The following is a 25,682-nucleotide window of genomic DNA, read 5'->3' on the forward strand; positions in this document are numbered from 1 at the left end:
AACAAAGTATAAATACACTTTGAGATTTATTCTAGAACTATGCTACTAGGCTATTTTTACCCCAAGGTGACATTAGGGAATATAGCACAAGCATTAGACATTTCATACTACCCCCGCCCCCCCCGCCACATCAGTCAGAGATCAGACATGATCAGAAACCTGAAATGTTATGTTTGGTACAGTTATAGAGAAAAACTATCTTGCTTGGTTATTGTAAAAAATACATAAAATATGAATTGTTGTGGTGAGTGCTACCAGTCTTTTTCTTCTTTGTAGTAGTTTAAAATCCGACAACCTGACCATGAGGGCACCTGAGTTGTAGAATTATAACCATTAGCCTCATCTTTATTGCAAGCATGAGCTGGATTTCTTAAATTAACTGCACCCAGTACATCTGGGAAGAGCTGCTCAGTATGAGAGGGTCTAAGTCCAAACAAAGGGGATCAGGAAGGAAGCATTAATAACTTCATTAATAGAAAACCAAATATTTAAAATGAACCACATCCCTAGGGAGGGCGGATGGGAGATGCTAAAGGGAGGGGATATAGGGATATATGCATAGATATAGCTGATTCACTTTGTTAGACAGCAGAAACTAACACAACATTGTAAAGCAATTATACTCCAAAAAAAGATGTTAAAAATAATAATAATAAACGACAGTTTAAACTCAAAGGAAAAAAAAAGGGAACCACATTCCTAAACAACAGCAATTAAAACAAAACAACACTATCTCTGGATAGTGGTTACAAAGAAAGAAAAACACAGAAAGACAAAAGTTATGTTTAAATTTTTAAATGTTAAGAACACCTTTGTTCAGCATGGTAATTTAAGGCCTTGACTTCATTCAGGATGCACCAATTGCCTTGATTCTAGGTATATAAATGAGGCCCCTGGGACTTCCAAGAAGACACAAAGCTACAAACTATATTCTATCTGATCTCTGCAATGTCACAGCAGGTGCCTCAGTCTGACGTCAAAGTAGAAAAAGGAAACACTTAAATATCATCAATGTTCTGTTGATCTGTGCTGTTACCATTTTAATCAGAACCAGAAAGCCTAGTCACTTGGACTTTATTTTTTAGCAAATATTTCTGCTATATTCATGACTATATGAACTGAGCACCACTTAGTAAGTTGATAACCCTTTATACAGTACAAATGTTTTCTAGGCCCCATCACTTTGAACACAGCAACATCTTCCCCAAAGTTTAAATAAAAAGTAAGTATCTAGGGGACTTCCTGGTGGTGCAGTGGTTAAGAATCCACCTGCCAATGCAGAGGACACGGGTTCAAGCCCTGGTCTGGGAAGATCCCTCATGCCACGGAGCAACTAAGCCCGTGCGCCACAACTACTGAGCCTGAGCTCTAGAGCCTGCGAGCCACAACTACTGAGCCCACGTGCCACAACTACTGAAGCCCGCATGCCTAGAGCCTGTGCTCCGCAACAAGAGAAGCCACCACAATGAGAAGCCTGCGCGCAGCAATGAAGAGCAGCCCCCACTTTCCGCAACTAGAGAAAGCCCGTGCCCAGCAACGAAAACCCAATGCAGCCAATAAATAAATAAATATATTTTTTTAAAAAGTAAGTATCTAGGCATTTTAAATTTTTATTAAAAAATATGTACATGAAGTAAAAACTAAGTACTATAAGAGCATATACCATGAAAAGAAAACATCTTCCTCTCCTTCACTCAATCCCAGGCCTGCTTTTTAGAGTTAAGAATTGTTAATATTTTCATGTACTTCCTTCCCAAATAAAGGTATGCACTCTTGTCAACTTTTAAGCTTTCTGATGAGTTAAATTTAACAGTCTGATGAGTGAAAACTTGCTGCTTTAATTTGCATATTCTTAATTATAGATGATGTTAAACATTTTTTCATGTATTAATTGATTTTATACACACACACACGTGTGTGTTATATCGTTCTTTGATCATTCATCAAAGAAGCTATCATTCGTGTGGGGTCAAGAGAGATAGAAATCAAAGCCCTAAGCCTACCAACCAAAGGGGGAGGTTAAGGCAAAAAAAGGGATGTCCCCACAATAAGCTGATCCTCAAAGGACTGTGCCTCAAAATGAGGGTAAATGGGAAGTAGACTAGCCCTAGTTCAGAGTTAAATATTATGCTGGCATTACCTAAGTCTTTCAGAGAACTTTGCGCCTTGAATTTGGTGGACATGGACTAGTTTTGCCTTCAGAAACCTGGAAGAAGGAACCCACTTCTCTTTGGAGTAAGGTACCTCCATCCAAAGTTTCAAATTGTTCAACATTTTCTTTAAAAAAGCCAAACATAACCAGGCATGCAAAGAAACAAAACTCCATATGCTAGAACCTGCATATACAAGAAAAATAGAAGTAGACCCACAAAGAATCAGATACTAGAACCAACTATGCTTAGTAGTTTAAAGAAACAAAGGATGCACTTGAAGCTCTATCCAAGGAATAGGAAATTTTAAAAAGATCTAGAAAATCTGAAAAAGAGCTACACTCTAGGCTCTAATAGAAACAAAACAACTTAAATTTTGAAAAACTCTAAGAATACACTCAACAAGATAATGTTATCAATTTTCTGAAAAAATAGTGAAATGGTTCAGAAAATACAAAAGGCAATATGAAGAATTAAAAATAAATGGAAATGCAAAATGAATGGGTAAAAGATGAGGCAGATTAAGTAAGAAGGTGTAGAAGTGTTTAACTGAAAGCTCAGAAGAAAAGGAAAGAGATAATGAGGCAAAGACAGTATTTCAAGAGATGATGGTTAGGAGTTTTCTAGGATTGATTAACGACATCAGTTTACAACTCAAAACGTGCAATGAACATCAACTAGGATAAATTAAAAGAAGTTCATACATAAATATATTGCAGTGAAACTAAAGAAAATCAAAGACAAAGAGAAAATACTAAAAGCAGCGAGAGGGAAAAAGATTATCTTCAGAGGACCCATGGTTAGGATTACAGCTAACTTTTCAACTGAAATAATGGAAACTAAAAAAACAATAGGATGGCTTCTTCAAAATGATGAAGGGGAAAACAATGCCAACCAAGAATTCTATAGTTTTTCCGCATTTTTTGGTCTACAAATGTCTTTGTTTTGTCTTCACTTTTAAAAGATATTTTCAATGGGTAAAGGATTCTTAATTAGCCTTTTTTCTTTTCAGCACTTGCATAATGCCATTTTACTATCATCTGGCTTCCATAATTTCAGCTGAAAAGTTTGCCATCAGTATTATTAGTGTTCCTTTTAAGGTAATGTGTTTTTCTTTCTCTAGCTACTTTTATGATATTCCCTTTGCTTTGGTTTTCAGCAGTATTTGTATCACTAAGGGTTTGCTGAGCTTTGTTTAATTAAATGGATTTGTTAATTCATGGATTTGTTAATCCATTAAACCATGGATTAATGTCATTCATCATTTTTGGAAAATTCTCAGCCATTATCTCTTAAATATCTTTTTACCCCATTCTTTACCCTATTTCTAAGACTCAAATTACATGTATGCTGACCTTTTGACTGTGTCCCACATGGCTTTCTCTGTTTTGTTTCTCCCTACCGCATCTCATCCCCATTCTTCTTTGTTTTTCTCTGTGCTTCAGTTTGGGTATTTCCTGTTGACCTGTCTTCAGGTTCACTAATCCTGTCTTCTGCTCTGTCTACTCTACTGGTAAACTAACATGATTATTTTTTAATTTCCAATATTGTATTTTCAGTATAACATTGTTATCAAAACCTGACAAAGATAAAATAAATAGGCCAAGATATAGGCCGATTACACTTACAGATATTAATGTAAAATCCTAAATAAAAAATTAGCAATCATAATTCATGAGCACATTAAAAGAATGAGACTTCACAATCAAGTGGACATTATTTCAGGAATGTGAAGATGGCTCACTATTAGAAACCCTACTGATATAGAATATATCTAAGAAGAAAAATTATATGATCTTCTCCATTGATGCTGAAAAGGAATTTGACAAAATTCAAAATATATTTTTTTATTTAAAAACTCAATAAAATAGGAACTGACAGAATTAAAACATAGTGTAAGTAATTAAGACAGCATAAAGAGACAGATCAATGGAATAGAATAAAAAGTCAAAAAAGACCCAAATACACATTGGAATTCATTATATTATAAAGGCAGCATCTTGAATCACTGGTGTGTTGACAAACTTTGTTTTTTAAAAAAGTGCTATTGGAACAACTTGGTAACCATACGGAAAAACATACCTCACATTTAACATCAGATAAAGCCAAGTGAATAAAATATTTAAATGTTCAATATGAAACTTTAAGAGTAGAAGGGTACACAGAAAAACTTCTTCATTGCTTTCAGGGGGAAAGTTTTCTAACTGTGGCTCAAAATCCAGATCCCTCCTACAAAATTAAGAAATTTGATTACATAAAAATGAAAAAAGAAATTCTGCACGGCACAAAAAGTCATAAGCAAAAACAAAAGAAAACTAGGTAAAATACTTAATTCATATCTTAGACATGGAGACTAAATCACCCATTACATAAATAGCTCTTAGAAATCAGTAACACAATCCAATAGAAGAATGGGATAGAGTTGCAAAAAAAGAAACATAAAGGCCCCCTATATGTACTAAAAGATGCTCAATTTGAGCATCAACTCATAATAAAAGAAATACAACTAAGGATGTATTTACATACCGTTTCTCCCCATCAGACTGTAAAACAAACGTTTTAGATCATAATTTATAGTCAAGACTGTGGGGAGAAGGCATTCTTATACACCCTGTGGGAATGCAAAATGGTATTATTCTTCCCCAGTCCATGGAGTGAATTTGGTGGCACGGATCAAAATATCTATCAAAATTATAAAACTATCCTATGGCCCACTTCTAGGAATTTATCCTATAGATAAGTCAGAACAAGAGGAAGGGCATTCATTACAGCATTGTTCTTAATAACAAGAGAGTGGAAAAGGCCAGAGCACTCATCAAGAGAAGGCTGGTTACATAATCTGTGCTACACCTAGAAGCAGAATTCTGTGCAGGTATAAAAAAGTACCCAGTAATATGGAAAGATCCCCAATATATATGATTAAGTGTAAAAAGCAAGGTTTAGAACAATTTACATAGTATTTTATTTTTGTATAAGGTGGGAAAGTAAGAATATACATTCACGTTTGCATCTATTTGTATAAAAGCACTGGAAAAGTATACAAGAAAGCAATAAAATGAAAGAAGGGTCAGGTGAATGAGGGAGGATGGAAATAGCACCTTTCAATATACACCTTTAAAATACTGCTTTAATTTTTGACCATATGATTAAACTACTCATCCAAAACTTTAATGTTAAAAGGACTATAGGGCATCCAGGAAACATGTAAAGGTGCTAGATAGCACTAGTAATGAGAGAAATGAAATAAATAAAAATAGAATAAAATACCATTTCATAACCATCAGATTAACCAATATCAAAGCGTTTGACAATGCTGTTTTGGCAGTATATTGGCAAGCACATAGAAAAACAAGAATTTTCATATACTACTGATGGAAATACAGATTGGTACAACCACTTGACCAATCAATTTAGTATCCAGTAAAGCTCAAGATACATTTGCCTTATAACTCAGCAATTTCACTTCTAGCTATTTATCCCTAAGGACAATCTCACACAGCTACACAGGACATACACAAAGACACTCACTGCAGCATGGTGTGTAATTGCAAAAAACTAGGAACGTCCTAATATTTAATAGGAGAATAGATAAATTACAGTATTTTCACATGCTGGAGCGTGTCGCATTAGTTAAAATGAATCACAGCTATATATCCACGTGTTAAAATCCTTAAAACATAATGTTGAATGAAAAAGTCAAGATGGGAAATGGTATACACAGTATAATACCATTTATGTGAAGTTTAAAACTATTAAAGACAATGGTATTGTTTATGGATAAGTAAATATGTAGGAATGGCATTAAAATGCACCCAATACAGCTCCCCTGAGGATTAATACATGGGAGTTAAATCAGGAAAGAATAACAAAGCGACTCCAAATCTATAATCAATTTAGTTATCCATAAAATAAAACATCTGAAAGAAACATATATAGCAAAATGTTGAGATGTGTTAAAATACAATGGTTGTTGATTACCTTTTTCTGTGCTTTTGCACATATTTGAAATATTTCATCGTTTAAAAAACTAATCAAGGGGCTTCCCTGGTGGCGCAGTGGTTGAGAGTCCGCCTGCCGATGCAGGGGACGCAAGTTCGTGCCTCCCGTTCTGGGAGGATCCCACGTGCCGCGGAGCAGCTGGGCCCGTGAGCCATGGCCGCTGAGCCTGCGCGTCCGGAGCCTGTGCTCCGCAGCGGGAGAGGCCGCGACAGTGAGAGGCCCGCATACCGCAAAAAAAAAAAAAAAAAACTAATCAAGGAAAAGGATTCAAGGGCTTAACTTATTTCATAAAAATCTAGGGGTCAGAGAGACTAATGTCATCAATTTGAGTTGCACACTGCAAAACGTTCCTTCCCAGAAATATAACAAGGGCCACTGTCTTCTTTTCAAGAACCATTTAATATTGATTTTTTCACTACTATCTTCCAAAAGTCATCAGGTCACAAAGTGAAGGAAGCAATAACTCTTGTCTTCCCCCATAGCTGTTGAAGAACTTGCTTTTCACACCCACTTTCATGAAGACAATCTTAAATAGGGTCCCTCTCCGCCGCTACTTAGACGACTGATAGGATGGAAAGGGTATTATGCCTGCGAGAATGGATGAATTTGCTGTGCCTCATCATTAGTATTTTCTGTGCCCTTGAAGTGCCAGTTACCACTATAGTTTCTTTTCAGTTTCTGAGGTTGAATTCTGCAGTCCCTGTAGATGAGGTTAGCCACAGTCATTTATTATGTTTTAATAAAGACACATTTTGTGGAAGGTCTCATTACTTCTTGCAAGTTTTGCTACTATCAGTCAAGCAAAAACCAATATGAACAAAACTAATTTTACCCAGAAAATGTGAAGCTAGCTATATACACAATACATTTCATACTGTGGTTTCAGTTATTTTCAGACAACGGAGGACACAGTACATAAAATATATGAGTAGAGCCATAGATTCTCTAGGGAACTGGCAAGTTGATGGAAAGAGTGTTTCTCCTCTCCTGGTCACAGCAGGGTCAAATTCACCACTCAAGTGAATTGCTGAATCAAACTTCTTTGGAAGTGCTCCTTCTCTAAAGGGTTCAGGAGACAAATTAAGCAACTTGACTGGGCTTAGCCAGCACACCAGTGGCAATGCCAAAATCGGTATTCTTAATCTGCACAGAAAGCAGTTTAGGATTATAGAAAGCATGCTGGCCTCAGAGGGGGCCAAAGACCTGTACTTCGGTGTATAGTCATTTAAACCTCTGGGCCTCAGCTTACTCACCTCTAAAATGAAGGGAGTTACAGAGATGGGCTCTAATGTCCCTTTAAGTACTAACACCTAATAACTTGAGAGTCTTCCCTTGTTATGTAATTTTCGAAAACATTCCACTTCCCTGAACAATCTCTGACCATCAGTATATCCTAACTTCTGCCATTCCCTAACCTAAACTGTTGAATAAGAGACAAAGAAAAGAAAACTAGGTCAAGGAATATTTGCATTGGCTCTAAAGCCATTTTAAAAACATTTGGGTCTTTTACGACAACTATGTTTTGCTAGATTTTGTAATTATAATGGCACATGCTTGTAATTCATTATAATAATCGCACAATTGACACAAAGCTCATACAGGTAAATCTGCACGGGTATATTCAGATACATATTATTTAACAGTTTCAACTGCAAGATATCATATCATGCTCAATTGCTATATTATATTTTGGTACTTGTTTATTAGCCTTTAGGAGGAAAAAAAGAATTTCTTCACGGTTTATTAGAGTAAAATATATAATTGACCATAAAGCTGCTCTGTGAAGTACTAATATTATGATTGCTTGTATATTTAATAACAATACATCGTCACACCTTTGGGGAAAAGAGCCTATTTGCCAACTTCTGATCCATGAATTGAAATATCTCCCCTTCAGTAAGAGACCTAATACTTTAAAAAAAATACTGAGTAAGTACATTAGCTCTATTTCCTAATTATACCAGTAGTTAATGTCACCTCTAAGTGACAGCAACTTCACCTGGTATTAAAGAAAAAACACTGCTATGCTCCTACTTCTAGCGCTCATTCAAGTAACCGAAATTTCAGTAAGAATGTCTTTTTTTAAAGCCTATTCTAAATATTAATATTTGCTTGAATTCTTAGATTATATAAAGTTTCTCAATACCCGGTTGAAAAGTGTAAAACTTAAGCAACTAACCATTTATTTGTCTCCTAATAGTCAATATTTTCACCTCTCAGTTTTAATGAAATGATAGAACTAATTTACTCGTTCTGATTTTGTTTTAGTTTGGTTTTTGTTTTGTTTCACTGTTAATCAACGTAGCCTTGAGAAATTGTATCCTTAATCTCTTCTGGACAGATTAGTTTGTAAAAGGTACCAAGTTACTTCAGCTTTTTCTCTGAAAGTTTTAGACTATAATAAAAAGGTAACTAAATCATTCCTGGGGTAAAATCGATCGCTTGAATAAGCTTGATTTTACTACAGAAGGGCATACACAGGAGGAAAGGAGGGGAGAGTTTTGGTTTACGAAAATGCTAATGAGTAAAGTATTAGATACTGGTGAAATTTACACTTGACCTCCTTAATTACTAGAGCACTGGTTCAAACTCTGGTTGTCAAGAAAGCAAAATCTCCCAGCTGCATTTAATCAAGAATATATCCAGTGGAGGACCAGCAATGGAAGGGCATAAACACAACTGTTAGAAATGTGATTGAGTACTTCCTGTTGAGGAGTATCAATGTTCCTCCTTCTGGAACACTGAAGAAGTATGAAGAAAAACCGATGCTAAATTTCCCTCCTCAAATCAATTCATACTTCAAACAGCTGCAGAAATTTCAGTAAGATGCTTATTTAGTGAAATGAGAAGCCAATGGTCAAGGCTGCTTGGAAAAGCTCTGTGATTAACTGGGTTTAGGTAGTCATTAATGTTTTTCACTAATAAAAGGTTATAGGTCCTGGTCATTGATAAGGCACAATAAAGATGAAAGCATATCCTTATCAGCAGTTCATTTCATGTAAGGAAAAATGCTACAAGACAGTTTACCTCTATCTGCAATCTTTAGAAAATAACTTTATTCATAAATCAAATTTGACACCAGCACCTCAGGGTATGGAAATCAACTTTTCCATGCATGATTAAATTTTAATACACAAATACTCATTTCCTTTAGCACAGGACTATAAATGTAAGTATGGGTGTCAATCCAAACATTTCCATAAAAGTAAAATCCAGATTGAGGTCCACTGGGAGAACGTGGCTGCATTTCAAAGTCAACAGATTAAGGGAGTAAAAATGCACATGTAGTAATACAAGAGATTAGGGAGATGATTCACTATAGAGGAAAAAGCACTACACGTGAGTTGAGAGTCTGAGTGTGGGTTCTTTTTTTTTTCTTTTAATTTACTTTTTTGGCTACGTTGGGTCTTTGTTGCTGTACATGGGCTTTCTCTAGTTGTGGCAAGCAGGGGCTACTCTTCGTTGTGGTGTGCGGGCTTCTCATTGCAGTGGCTTCTCTTGTTGCACAGCACGGGCTCTAGGTGCGCAGGCTCAGTAGTTGTGGTGCATGGGCTTAGCTGCTCCACGGCATGTGGGATCTTCCTGGACCAGGGATCAAACCCGTATCCCCTGCATTGGCAGGCGGATTCTTAACCACTGCGCCACCAGGGAAGTCCCTGAGCGTGGGTTCTAACTGTGCTTCTGACTAGTTATATGAGTCATGGGCAAACCACTTAATTTCTTAGGGCTTCAGTTTTACACATGCAAACAAATCTAAGGACTAGATTATCACTGAAGTCTTCTTTCAAGTTTTGATTCTATTGATCCATGGGCAATCTAAGCCTGTTGGTCTCAAAACTCAACCAAGTAAAATATTTTGACATTATACCCCCAACATATATAAACTTGTTTGTTTATAAATTATACCCATATACTACAATAGTCACATGTCAATTGTATTAAAAATACAACCAAAAATATTAAAAAAGGATGATGATAATATTTTAAAGATAATTTATTTGATATATTTACCAATTTACCAACAATTAATTATTTTAGTGAGAGCTAAAACACTGACTAACCTTCATTCTTTTTTAAGCTCCTGGTTTAAAATGTTGTGATATAGTCATCTGAAAAAGGTAATTCTAAGGCCACAAATTTTTCCAATACTTCATTTTAGGGGCTGACATAAACAAAAAATGATACCTCACAAAGACATGGAGATCCAGATGGAAGAAATATATCACTGACTGAGTTTATTAACACGTATTTTTTTCACTTTCATCCACTAGTAACACTAATAACACAAAGGTCTTTGCTGAAATTCAGCTAATAATTTTCCCATAAAGGTAACAGTTACTTCACAGTCAAACAGAAGATTCAAACTCAAATATATCAGAAATTGCATTCAACATAAAAGGACTGAAGAGTACTATTAAAAGACAAAGAGTCTCAGACTGGATTAAAAAACAACCTGGTGATACTCCCAAGTGTCACACTTTAAATATGAGGACACCGAAAAGTTGAAATAAAAAGGATGAATAGAATATACTACGTACACACTAATCAAAAGAAAGCTGCTGTACGAAACAAGTATCAGATCAAGCAGTCTTTGATGTCAGAAATCTTATAAATGATTGAGAAACATTTCATAATGATAAAATAGTTAATTCAACACTAAGTTATAACAAACCTAAATGTATATACACCAAGCATCATAGCCTCAAAACGTACAAAATGAAAACTGATATCACCAAAAAAAGAGAAATAGAAAATTCACAATCATAGTTGTGGATTTTAATGACATCTTCCAATAACTAATAAAATAAGAAGAAAAACATTAGTAGAGATACAGACTGAACAATATGATTATTAACAAACTTGACCTGACTGATATCTGAGGAACTTGTACTCTTTTCAAGTACCCAGGGCTCATTTACCAAAATGGAACACATTCTGGGCTATAATGTTAAGTCTCAATTATTTTCAAAGATAGAAATCATACAGAATTTGTTTTCTGTCACTAGTGGAACTCAGCTGGAAATCAATAACAAAAAGAAAACTAGAAAAATTACCAAATGTTTAAATACTAAGCAACACACTGCTAAGTAGCCCATGGATCAAAGAAGTAAAAATGGAAATTCTAAAATACTGTCAATTATGTGTTAATGTAAATGAAACATATAAAAACATATGGGCTGAAGATATAGTCAGGTTTGGAGGAAAATTTATTGACTTAAATGCATATATTAGATAAGATGAAAGGTTAAAAATCAGTGCTCTAAGCATCTCTCCTAAGGTTTAGAAAAAGTACAACAAATTAAACCTACAGAAAGCAGAAGGAATGAAATAATAAAGAGTAGAAATCAATGATATTGAAAAGAAATGAACAATAGAGAAAATCATCAAAAGTTCGTTCTCTGAATAAAGCCCTAACAATACAGATCAAGAAATAAAAAGATACAAATTACTAATATCAATAATGAAAGAGGAGATATCACTATAGGTCCTAAAGACATTACACAGATTATAGTTATTATAAACAATTTTATGCCAGCAAATTTAAGATTTTAGATTAAATGGGAAAATTCTTTGAAAAAGTTTACCAAAAATTACATAAGAAAAAATAGAAACATCTCAGTAGATCTATATCTACTAAGGAAACTGAATCCATTTTTAAAAGGCTCTAGACCCGAATGGCTTGAACAATGAATTTTTCAATCATTTAATGAAGAAATAACATGAATCTTAAAAAAATTTTTCCAGAGAGAGTTTTAAAAGAGAATAACTCTCAACTTGTTTTATGAGACCAATTTGTTTTTTCAGACCAAAGACAAAGGCATTTCATGAAAACAAAATTACAGGCAGGCCAATCTTTCTCATGAATTTGGATGCCAAACTTTCAAAGAAAATATTAGCAAATCTAATCCAGGGATTTATTAAAATGATAATGGCTAAAACTTACATTTACCCCAGAACATAGCAGGGATTTAGTATCTGAAATTCAATCTGTGCATTAGAAGAATAAAAGTGAAATAATACATAATCATCTCAACAAAAGCAGAAGTAATTGATAAAATTCAAAACACATTCAAGATTGAAAGTCTTAGAAACCTAGAGATAGAAGGGAATTCACTTAATCTGATAAAGAGTATCCACTAAAGTCATCATACTAATTCATGAAACACTGAGCACTTCTCCTCTGAGACTGAGAACAAGAAAAGGATGTTTGTTTTGGGCTCCCCTGGTGGTGCAGTGGTTGAGGGTCTGCCTGCCGATGCGGGGGACGCGGGTTCATGCCCCGGTCTGGGGGGGATCCCACGTGCCGCGGAGCGGCTGGGCCCGTGGGCCGTGGCCGCTGGGCCTGCGTGTCCGGAGCTTGTGCTCTGCGGCGGGAGAGGCCGCAGCGGTGAGGGGCCAGCGTACCGCAAAAAAAAAAAAAAAGAAAAAAGAAAAGGATGTTCACTCACTATCATCATTTCCATTGATCACTGTACTGAAGGCCTAGCCTATGCAAGAAATAATAAGAAACAAAAGGCTAAAAATTTAAAAAGAAGAAAACTATGATTATTTGCAGATGACTGATTGTATATAAACAAAATCTAATATCATCTACAGATAAATCATGAGCTAATAAGTAAATTTATCAAGCTCTGTAGATAAATGATCAACATACAAAATTCAGTATTTTGATACATTCACAAAAACTTACAAAATAAAATTAGAAAAAAACACACTAGTTATAAAAGGAAAAAATGATAAACTGTATTTCATCAAAATTAAATTACTTTGCTAATGAAAAGACCCTGTTATGAAATTAGAAAGATAATCCACTGATTGTGAGAAAATATTAACAATAATAATTTCTGAAAGACTTGTAGGGAGAATATACAAAAACTACAGGCCAATAACAAAATGATAAATAACCCAATAAAGATTGGGCAAAAACCTTGAATACACACCTGAGAGTAGAAGATAAAAATAGAAGCACATGAAAAGTTACTCAACATTACAAGTCATTAGGGAAATGCAAATTTAAACCAGAAGAGATACCACTTCACTTCCACTAGAATGACTCAAATTAAAACAAATGAACAAACACAACAGAACAGAAATAGACTCAAAGATACAGAGAACAAACTGGTGGTTGCCAGAGGGGAGGGGACAGATGGGCAAAATAGGGACAGAGGATTAAAAGGTACAAACCTCCAGCTATAAAGTCAATGTCACAGCTCATGCAGCTCAGTATCAAAAAAACAAACAACCCAATCAAAAAATGGGTGGAAGAACTAAATAGACATTTCTCTTGGAGAAAGAAGATATACAGATGGCCAACAAACACATGAAAAGATGCTTGACATCACTAATTATTAGAGAAATGCAAATCAAAACTACGATAAGGTATCATCTCACACTGGTCAGAATGGCCATCATCAAAATATCTACAAACAATAAATGCTAGAGAGGGTGTGGAGAAAAGGGAACCCTCCTGCACAGCTGGTGGGAATGCAAATTGATACAGCCACTATGGAGAACAGTATGGAGGTTCCTTAAAAAACTAAAAATAAAACTACCATATGAGCCAGCAATCCCACTACTGGGCATATACCCTGAAAAAAATGTAATTCAAAAAGACACATGCACCCTATGTTCATTGCAGCACTATTTATAATAGCTAGGACATGGAAGCAAACTAAATGTCCATCGACAGATGAATGGATAAAGATGTGGTATATATATATACAATGGACTATTACTCAGCCATAAAAAGGAACGAAATGGGGTCATTTGTAGAGATGTGGATGGACCTAGAGTCTGTCATACAGAGTCAAGTAAGTCAGAAAGAGAAAAACAAATATCGTATAATATCGCTTATATATGGAATCCAGAAAAACGATACAGATGAACTTATTTGCAAAACAGAAATAGAGACACAGACGTGAGAACGGACATATGGATATGGGGGGGGAAGGGGGATGAATTGGGAGAATGGGATTGACATATACACACTACTACGTATAAAATAGGTAACTAATGAGAACCTACTGTATAGCACAGGGAACTCTACTCAGTGCTCTGTGGTGACCTAAATGGGAAGGAAATCCAAAAAAGAGGGGATATATGTATACGTAGAGCATATGTAGACATATACCATATGTATACGTATAGCTGATTCACTATACATAGCAGGAACTAACACAACATTGTAAGACAACTATATTCCAATAAAAATTATTTTAAAAAATAAAAATAAAAAAGCCAGTGTCACAGGGATTAATGTACAACATAGTGAATATAGTCAATAATATTGTAATAACTTTGTATGGTGACAGATGGTCACCTGACTTACCGTGGTGATCATTTTGCAATACATAAAAATATCAAATCACTATGTTGTACACCCGAAACTAATATTAATATTGTAAGTCAATTCAACTTTTAAAAAAACACATGACCAAGAGCTGGTGAGGATGTGGAGTAACTGGAACCCTTAAACATTGCTGGCGGGAATGTAAAATGCTTCAACCACTTTAGAAAACTTTTTGGAAGTTTCTTATAAAGTTAAGCATATAACTACTCTATGATCCAGCAATTCTACTTCCAAATATTTACCCGAGAGAAATAAACGCATATGTACACACACACACACACACACATGACTTGTACAATAATGGTTATTAAAGCTTTATTCATAATAGCCCAAAACTTCAAACAATTCAGTTACATTAACAGAAGAATGGATAAACTATGTATAACCAAACAGTGGAACACTGCTCAGGAGTAAAAAGGGGATTGCCAATACACACAACAATATGAATAAATTTCAAAAACATTATGTTGAATGAAAGAAGCCAGACTCAAAAGAGTATATACTGTATGAGTACATTTATCTGAAGTCCAAGAATAAGCAAAACTAATATAAGATGATAGAAATCAGAATCTCTGGGATGGCGGATGGAGGGATTGACTGGAAAGGGGCATGAGGGAACTTTGTGAGGTGATAGATGTTTTATATCTTGAATGTGTTACACAGGCATTTACATTTGTCAAAATGAATCAAACTGTACATTTAAGATCTGTGCATCTTATATCTAAATCATACCTCAATTTAAAAAGTAATAGAAGAATCACTTACAGGATCCTCAAACATGAATGAATATATAGGAATAAATCTAATCAAAATGTTCAAGACTTATACCCAGAAAACTGCTGCTGAGAGAAATTAAATAAAACCTAATTACATGCAGGGATAAACTGTATTTATGATATACACAAAGGATTGAAAACTAGTGGGAAAGGATGAACTACTGCATAAGTATTGCTGAATAATGTGAAAAAAGACATACATTAAAAGCAGCTTTAAGTAGCCCATTAAACTGGAGACTGAAATAACTAAAATACTCAATAAAACATTTTTCAAACTACTTTAAAACTGATCACTAACCTGATAGGAAAATAAGGACATTAAAGCAAAGTGAAGAATACCAGGAAATAATCTAGTGCCAAGGTTGTCTTTTGCCCTAGTGGACTTTGTTAACCCTTGAACTTCTGTTTTAACTATTGCATTGGGCGCCTAGGACAGGACATAAAGTCCAGGGCTTGCCCAAAGTAACGATGCTAAATCCAGAAACTACAAAACACAAAGAGGCATAAGATAATGATGGGGTTCAGAACACACTACCACAAAATATGGCACCTTGGCATATTAAATATTTCAAGCTGAAGGAACATAAGAAATGGCAGGTGCAAGAGGGATTTTCTTAACTTCTCCTGAAGCAGGTCACAGATCCCCCATGTGAGAGGTGCCCTCCAAGATCAGGTAGAAAGAAGCATGCGTATCTTGAAATATAGAGGGACATCAAGAGGAGCCTGAATAAACAGGCCTTACTGTTTCTCCCAGTTTGCTACTCTTAGCTCATGTCATTTTATTGTCCTGTCACGTTTTCCCACAACTCTCCATCATTCATCGAACCAGCATAAAGGAATTCAGATTTTACTACTTCTTCAGATCTTCATTTCCTTATGAAGCCTCCCATATCATGTAAAACTTACATTAAATAAATTTTTATGTTCTTCTCTTGTTAATCTGTCTTTTGTTACAGGGGCCCCATCTTAAAAACCTAAATGGGTAGAGGAAAAAGACATTTTTCCTCCTCTACAGATACCATGATTGAAAAACCATAAGAAACAACAAACAGCAAAATAAATAAATAGATGAGCAGACTTAATATGTTTGAATTACCACATACACAATATAACTATGTTTAATATATTTAAGAAATAAAAGGGAAACATGAAAAATAAAAGAGTAGACAGCAATCAGATTTGACAAGAACCAAATAAAACTTTCAGAAATTAAAATAATTATAATAATTGAAAAATTAAAACTCAGCAGGTGAGTCTTCGCTGAAGAGGGAATTATTGAATGGGACAATAGATAGGAAGAAAGTATCCAGAGAAGTCTACAAAAAAATGGAAAACATAAAATAGAGATTAAAAGTAATAAATAACAGACTAACAGTAGAGTAAGTAATAGAATAATAAAGTAGTTGGAATTCCAGAATAAGATAATAGAATGGAGACGAGCCAATAACCCACATGGAGAAAAAAAAAAGAAACATGGTCTGCACCTGACACACATGCAAAAATGAAATCAAAGACAAATCATTAACTTAAACTAGCAGCTAAAACTACTGCCCTTCTAAAAGTAAACACAGGAGAACATATTCATGATCTTGGAAAAGGCAAAGATTTCTTAGCAAGAAGGCAAAAGCATTAATCTTGAAAGAAAAAAGGGCTTCCCTGGTGACACAGTGGTTAAGAATCCACCTGCCAATGCAGTGGACACAGGTTTGAGCCCTGGTCCAGGAAGATCCCACATGCCGTGGGGCAACTAAGCCTGTGCGCCACAACTACTGAGCCCGCACGCCACAACTACTGAAGTTCATGTGCCTAGAGCCCGTGCTCCGCAACAAGAGAAGCCACTGCAATGAGAAGCCCGCCCCCCTCGCCGCAACTAGAGAAAGCCCACATGGAGCAACGAAGACCCAACACAGCCAAAAATAAATAAATTTTTAAAAGTTATTGCATTTAAAAACATGATAATACAGATTTCATAAAAATTTAAAATGTCAGCTCATCAAGAAATATCATTAAGGAAATGAAAAGGCAATCTACAGACTGGTAGAGAAAATTAACAACACATATACTTGACAAATGACTAGTATTCAGAATAACAAGTTGTTAAGTACTCTTACAAATTAATGACAAAAGGAAAAACAACTCAAAAATGAGCAAAAGACTTCAACACTTAATTTTAAAAGATACATGAAAAGGTGCTGAACATCATTAATCATTAGAGAAATAAAAATTAAAACCACCAGAAGACATCACTTTATACATCCAGTATACCTAAAATGAACAATACAACACTATGGGTAGGCGAGGGTGTGAAGCAACTGGAACTCCCAAGCTTTGCTGGTGGGAGTGTAAAATGGCACTACTTTGAAAAACTGACATCCCTGGTGGGTTAGGTACTGTGCTTTTAATCTTCCACTGTTGGGTTACATGGGCCACAACTTCCCCCTTTTGCTTAAGCTAGTCCAGGTTAGGTTTTTCTTACTAGCAGCCAGTGAATTGTGGACAACACTAAAAGATAAATATAGATTGTGCCACTGATTATGAATTGTTGTTATGCTGGGCAGTGTGGAGCCAGGACCACTTAACCACACGTCCTTATTATGCAAGGGCTTGATTGATCCTGCTCAGATAAGCATCCACAAAGTCAGCAGCTCTGAACTATGACCTAGGTATCATTTGTTGCTTTTTCTCTGACTGTGCACTTCTGTTTTCTCCCTACAGTGCCCTTCTGATGCAGACAATCTGGGTCAATCAACACAAATGGGTAAAACAGAAGTGAGAAGGAAATGAGAAAAATCATGAAATAATAAATAGTAGTAATAAATATTAATTTGAAAACCAACTTCAGAGACTTGCATAATGTACGTGCAGTCTACATGACCACAGATTAAATATTTGCAAAAACAATAAGTGAATTTTCATTACTATCCTGAGTGGGGCCTTCAAGAAAATGCTAGCAGCAATAAACAAAGTCCTAGATTTAAGTAAGACATTTGTATATTCTAAGGATTAAAGTAACCGGATCTTACATCCAGTTAGAGGACACACACGAGAACATTCTGAACTCGGGTTTGTATTTTTTATATGTTAGACTAATGCAGCAGTAACTGGAAAACCCACGTGTTATTACGTTACCTTCAAGTTTCCATTTACATATAAATAACCTAAATCTACCAGTGTAACTTCTGGGTATGGGTTTCTTCCGTTCCTTCTGAGCCCTATATTTCTCAGGCTTTCAAGCACAGGAGAAACTGGTAGGTGGGATTTATACGTGGCTCAGCATCATTTCTGCTGGAGGCGTTCAGTCCTTAGTTCTTTACCTTGTGGGTCTTAGCTTACTCTAACGCAGCCAAAATAACCATTTCCTGTTTTGCCTCATTATGTTTTCCATCTGACCTTTCTTAAAATGTAGAACTTTTAACAAAGAATAACACATACCTGTGTCGTAATACACAATAAGTTTTTCGCTGTGATTGCCCACGGTTTGTGGCTCAAAATCCACTTCTAGTTGCATGGACTCTCCTACATTAAGAGTTCCAACAGATGGCTCTACAGAGAAGGGCCTGCAACACACATGGAGACACATCATCAGAACACATTCCTATATGTACACATATAGCTGATTCACTTCCTTGTACAGCAGAAACGAATGCAACATTGTAAAGCAATTATACTCCAATTAAAAAAAAAAGAACACATTCCCGACTAGTGTGAGGGGTAAGGGGAGAGGAGACATGAGTTCCAGTTCTGCAGACAACACAGACCCGACACCACAATTCAGTGATTCATAAGTATACTTTCCCGTTAATGTGAAAGAACTTTAGTATTAATGTTAAAATAACAGTAATAGAACAACAAATGTAAGAAAAACTTAAATGATGCATAATATTCTTGTTTGTATCCTTGCCATTTAGCCTTTCTTTTAACATTCACTGAGTGATTCCAGTAAAGGACAGACTTATAACATGTATGCAAATACTGTAATTTGCAAAAGAACAGTACCTTCAAAGGGATAAAAATCAAGTTTTGCGAGAGTTCAGCGAAGAGAGGGTTTTATGACGGAAAAACATACCAGAGTCTCAAAAGTAAAGTGATCACACAATCACATGAGGATAAGGGGAGGGCAGTCTAACAAGGGGTCTTTTTAAAAGGGGGGAAGGGGTGGAGGGAAACTACAAGAGATGATGCAATTGCCCAGGGTTGTTAACAGTAGAACTGTTACCACCTCTAGGCCCAAAGAGCCAAGGAGGAGTGGTTTTGAAACCCACCAGAGTCGTAAGAGAAGGCTGCCTTATGAGGCTCAAAGGGCTTTAGTTAAGAGAGACAGTCAGCCCAGGAGACCTCACACATAGGACACTAGGGGGAAAAGTGCCTTGACCTCACATCCTTTGCCTGATTGCCTGCTGGGACTCCCACTGGCTGAACCCAACCAGAAGCCAAAGGCATGGGGAGTCTAATGACCTCTGCCATATAGGTTAGCTTCCTGGGTGAGAGTAAGCTGGGGAAGGGTGGAGAGCATTTGGAAAGGCAAACTGGGGACATCTGTGTCTTGAAAATAGAATTTGGGCATGCAGACCTTATGGAGAGGTAGGGTGGATCTGGGAACAGGAAACAGTTGACTTTAATTGTCCTGGAAAGGAAGAGTAAGAGAGAAGCTGGATCTGATCATGAAGTACCTTAAGTAACTTACAGAGCTCTTCCTTCTAAACAGGAAACCCAGCCCTTTTAATTATTTTCATGGTCCATTTCACTTCTTTAAATTGCCAGTTTTTCAAAGTAATGTGTTGGACAATGTATCTGGCAGGCTAAGCTGTTTCTGATTATTTACTTCTATCGCAACTGTTTTTAGTCTTCAGTCCTTAAACCTTCCCTTAGATAATGAACTTAATTTCAGAAAACCTAACCTTTCTTCTATGAGGGTACGGAGCTTACAGCATGGGTAGCACTTGGTGGTACCTGAAATTATCACTGCAGGACCTCGAGTGCTTCCTACCACGGGCACTTGTTTATTTTCTCTGGTGCCCTCTATTTGGATTGCCCTCTCCTTTCACTACTTTCCCATTCCTTTGTCTGTCCTTTTCCCATACCTTCAGCACCAAACCTCCAATGAACTCCAGGCACTGTAGTAGGGGCACCATGAGGTAGTAGTTACTAGCCTGGAGCCAACTGAATAAGTTCAAAACCCAGATCAGCCATGAGCTTGGGTAAGTCACTGAACATTCAGTTTCCTCAACTGTAAAATGAGGATAAAGACAGCACCCATTTCACAGGGTTGTAGTGAGAATTAAAGGAGTTGATAGAGGTAAAGGCGTAGAATAATGTCTGGCATGGAGGAAATGCTAAACAAATGTTTATTATTATCTTTGTTATTGCTATTGTTATCTCCCTCATTGGCAGCCGGAGGATGATCTTGGGTATTCAGGTTTTTATCATCCTCCTCTCAATCCTTCACACTGCTCTAGAGACATTGTAAAAAATCACACACAGGATATAACACATCAATCTCTTGTTCAAACACCTTCAGTGGCCCCCATAACTTATGTAATAAAGTTCAAAGTCCTCGACATTTGAGGTCCCACACAATCTACTCCCAACTAGTTTTGGCCTTTTCATTAAACAGATACATCTGTCCAAATACATTATACACCTGTCACATTCCATGTCAGACTGGGGTGGGACGGAATGGGAGGGCTTTAGTCTCTACACCCATAACCTTCCCTAGCACTGCATCTACTCTTCCTTCCAACCAGACAGTGCCCCCTACATAGTTCCAGAACTGCTTGGGTCAGATAGAAACATTCACCGTTTCCATGTCATACTCCTTCCAAAGTCACCCATCATAGCCTAGACTCAAAGTTACCTTTTAAATAGAATCTTTCCTGATTCTCTCTCTTATTAATAATGTCTCCTTCCTCTCAGAGGCTATAACTTTATTTTTACTTCTTACATTAGCTCACCTTGTACAATAATAAGTTTTCATGCCTGTCTCTCCCAATAGCTAGAGACTCTTGAGATGAAAGGAAAGAGAAAGCAAACAAAATTTCATTAGCACATACTCTATGCTGGGTACTACAGTAGGCACTTTACATATGTCAGTTCTTTTAATCCTCACAAAATCTTGAGAAAGTAGGTCTTGTTATTTGCATTTTAGATACGAGAAAGCAGATGCTCTAAAAGGGCAGGCAACTGGCCCAAAGCTACCCAACTAGGTAGTGGTAGAGCAGGGATGGAAGCCTGCCTTCAAGGTTTTTCTGTCTCCCCAAACCATCCCTGAATGTGGAAGCCACCTGGTTAGATTCATCTTTGTGTCTCTCACTACCCCATGCATAGCTCTTTACTCATAGGAGCCTCTCAAAAGAGGTTGTTAAATTGAATTATAATCAACTTTTAAAGGGAAATTAAAAGTATCTCTAATCTTTATTTAATCTTTATAACAACGTGGCGGAACAGAAAAGGAGCAGACTTTTGGTATCACAAGAATCTCTGCTTGATGGGAGATGAAGGTGAGTCTCAGCGTCTTTAAAGTTCTTTCCTTCCTTATGGCCTCAGGAAGAATCTGAAGAATTGAGAACTGGCCCCAGTTTCCTGGCTTTGGGAACAACATTGTAACATTCTCTTCTACCTCCGCTTCCCCAGTTCCTAATATTTTTCTCCCTACACTGTGCTTTCATTTTTTTTTCCCAAACATTTCTTAGTAGCAAAATAACAGTTTTGAAATGAATTGGATAGTATTACATTACAGAACGTAAGCTAATTTTCTATGGACAAAGGGACTCTTCTTAGGACCTCCAGAAATCCTAATTCCATACAGTGGTAACAGATTCTTCCCTTTTTGTGCTAATTGTTGGGTTTATATTACACTAAACTTCTTCAGTGGTTAGAAAATCACCTGGGATAGCCATTGCTACTTAGAGCCGCCTAAGCTTTCTCTATAAGTCAGACATTAATTGGATAGAGTGTGTTAAGTTCTGGTGCTTAAACATTGTCTATAATTTGATTTTGTATTCATTTTACTAGAGGCAGACAGGCTGAAAAGGCTAGAGAATACCAAGTACCAGAAAATGATCTTACAGAGAGGTAAAAGGTGCTGTTCCTCCAGGGTATAAAGCTGCCTCTGTCTACCAGAATGTCTGGTTTCGATATCACATCCTCATTAATACCGAATACTTGATTAGGGAGGGAACCCGGGTTTGTGTAAAATCATGAGCCACAAGAAAGATTTTGAGTTTTTGTTCAATCCACTATGAACTGCTCTTAAGAACTAAAACTATTCCATTCAAATGATTCAATATTTTAGCAGAAGACTAAATACTGGTTCTATTATATTAAACATTGAATATAAAATTAGTATTTTTCCTTCAGATAATCTTTCTTATTAACTGATTCCTAAATTGAGATTTTAGATTTTGAAAGTGCTCCTTAATTCTTTCTATTTCACCTTCCAAAATTAATCCTACTTTAATAGTCAAAGTTATTCTGGTACCTACTCGAGTTTTAGGTCAAATCTGTAATAAAGTTGAAGAGTAATTGTTTATGTTCTTTGTGTACTTTATAGCACATTGAGGCTCCTTTTATTAGTGTAAAAAAACACTATGCCTCTTTTATAGTACTTGGAGCATGATTTTTTATTTTAAATTATTGTAGAGGTTTATAGTTGTAGCTCTGCTGCTGTGATATATTGTTGCTTACGCATCCTATAAACATTTATTAAGCACTTATTTATTCTAGACACTTTGCTAGATGCTGGGGACATACAAATGAAAAGAGATACAATCCTTGCGTTTGAGATCATATTCTAATGGGAGCAACAGACACATAAAGTTTTATTTTTTATAATTTATATGAACCTGACCACTTATAAACTTTACCATTAATTAAATCATTATTTCAATGAAAAGAATATGATTTGTTTTTTAAACAATTTCCTGTGAGATATTATTTCTAACTGTATAATGCCTATAAAAGCAGCAGGACCAAGAGTATAGACCCTATGTTTTTGACTCCAAATTCTCAAACTACATATACTGCTCCACTATGTCTATTGACAATCATGTTGTCAATGAAAGAGTGGTCCTCAGCCCTGTCTGGGCAACACAATCACCTGTGCACTTTTCAGAATGGATACTCATCAGGGAATCCCCCCAGATATTCTGATTCAATAAAATGTGACCACAAATTCAACTGCATTCTTTCTCATTGTAGTCGTTAGGGTTTTCAGTTGCAAACAATAGAAACCAATTCTGGCTAACTTAGACAGAAAAGGGATTTATTGGAAGGATTTGAGGTAGCTCACAGAATTGACATCATGGTTGGAATACATGCATTTTGTGGAAAGAACCATTTTGTGCATAAAAGAACCATTTTGTGCAGAGTCTAAACAGGAAAACAAAAATAAACAGGAAATTTAATTGAAAGACTTGGTTACACAGAAGATGAAAGCTATGAAAAGCCCAACTTAAGATGGTGAGATAGCTCAGGGATTGGTAATAGCAGTAAGCCATTTCTACCACTGGGCTGGAAACCAAAGGAGAGGAGGAAGTATTAGCAGATCCTGGGGACCTGGCAGAAGTTGGAACCATAGCAGGTCTGTCTGACAGGAGCTAGAACCACAGAGGAGATACAGCTGCTTGCTGGGGACTCTACTGAAGTTAGACAGGGAGGAAGAGAAATACTCTGACTTCTTCCTACTCTCCAACCTCCTTCTAGTGCCCCCCACTGGTCAAACCCAGATGGAATCCAGCAGGTCGTGGACGCTAGAGGGGCTAGCACAGCCCAACATAGATACTGAGCAAAGCCTGGGAAGGGCAAGGAATGGATCTTGAGATAAACAAGGCCAGAACTGGCCCATGTTTGTTTTAATCCAAGTTTTGCTATTAACTTACTGGGGGAACTTGGCTAAGTCATTTACCTTCTCAGACCTTACTTCTTTCATCTGTAAAATGGGAATGTTGGACTAGAGTTTCTAATGGCATTATGATTGCTGGCTAGTCCTTGAGTTAGCTCACCATTTTACCTTAGAAGTGTTTCTACATTAGGAAAAGATGATTCACATTCACAGTTACATGGATATAAAAGTTTTAGATCTTTTCCCGCAACTTCACACTATTAAATCTGTGATTTTGTTTCACTTTACATGAATGTATTGCCAATTATGTGTAGTTTTTAAGATTCAGCCAAACAGTTCAGGAAGATGTGCTGCCTGTGCTTGTTTTTCCACCTTAGGTGGACTCTCTTTTTCATTGGAACAATACCAATGTCACAGGAAGTTTTTAATGTGTATTATGGATGGTGGTTATGAAAGTTTGTTTTTTTTTTTTTAACCGAAAGAGATTGGTTCTTTCTAAGTCATGGTGAGCCAGTTGAACAACTTGCTCTCTTCCCTTCAATCAAAATATGAGTCTCACCATGAAATGACAAAAGAAGCCTTTATAAGCACTTTGACAATGTCAGGAGACACTGATTTTCAAAAGAATTTTTCCTTTGCCTCTGACGGTTGATTTATCTAAAGTGGGTCAGAGTCCTGCTTCCACCCAGGATGTAGAGAGCTGAAAAGAGTGTTTCTTTTACCCTAACAACAACAACAACAAAAAACCAGATAAACAACAAAATCACAATTTTTCTCAAACCCATTAGAGAGCTGAGATTGCAGGGCAAACAAAAATGGACAATCCCCTGCCCCTAAAGAAGACAAGACATGTGCAGAGTATTTCACCTGTGGCAGATAGAACATTCCTACAAGCAGAAGAAATAGCGAGAGAGGATGGGGAAAAGAAATATTTGAAGAGATAATGGCCAATGTTTTCCAAAAATAATGACAGATCCAAGAAGCTCAGAGAACTTCATGCAGGATTGAAACGAAAACCAAATAAAAGCAAAATAAGATCCTTAAACCAAAAAACAACCAAAAACAAAATCCACATCTAGACACATCACATTCAAACTGCTAAAAACCAAATATAAAGACAAAATCTTGAGGCAGCCCAAGAAAAAGACATAATTACCTACAGAAGAACAAAGCTAGGAATTACAGCAGAATTCTCATTAGAAAAATGTAAGCCAAAAGACAATGAAGTGACATCTTTAAAGTACTAAAAAAAAATGTATATATAACTGCCATTTCACAATTCTATACTGTAGAGAAAAAATCTTTCAAAAAATGAAGGCAAAATACTTTTTTTCAAGTAGACAAAAACTGAGTAATATCCACTAGATCTCTGCTACAGGAAATATTAAAGTAGTTTCTCAGCCAGGAAAAAATGATACCAAACAGAAACTTGAATCTACATGAAATGGTTTAGAGCTAGTGATGCTCCTGGGACACATGTAAGAATAAACACAAATTCCCTCCTGAGGGATGTGCCTCAACCCACATTATGGCATCCCTGCTACCTACAATATGGCAGACCAAGTAAC

The 25,682-nt window shown here is 36.3% G+C and overlaps 1 protein-coding gene across 1 annotated transcript in view; it reads right to left on the bottom strand.

Moving 5' to 3' along the window:
• HYDIN (HYDIN axonemal central pair apparatus protein) overlaps window positions 1-25,682 on the bottom strand; it is a 431,237-nt gene that overhangs the window by 284,277 nt on the left and 121,278 nt on the right. Inside the window, 1 exon segment of the mRNA XM_029201876.1 lies at window positions 18,708-18,832. Within this exon segment, the coding sequence (XP_029057709.1) occupies window positions 18,708-18,832 (125 nt within the window).

The sequence above is a fragment of the Monodon monoceros genome, unplaced genomic scaffold (assembly GCF_005190385.1).
Source record: "Monodon monoceros isolate NGI ecotype Baffin Bay Population unplaced genomic scaffold, NGI_Narwhal_1 Super_Scaffold_10, whole genome shotgun sequence".
Classification (NCBI taxonomy): Eukaryota; Metazoa; Chordata; class Mammalia; order Artiodactyla; family Monodontidae; genus Monodon; species Monodon monoceros.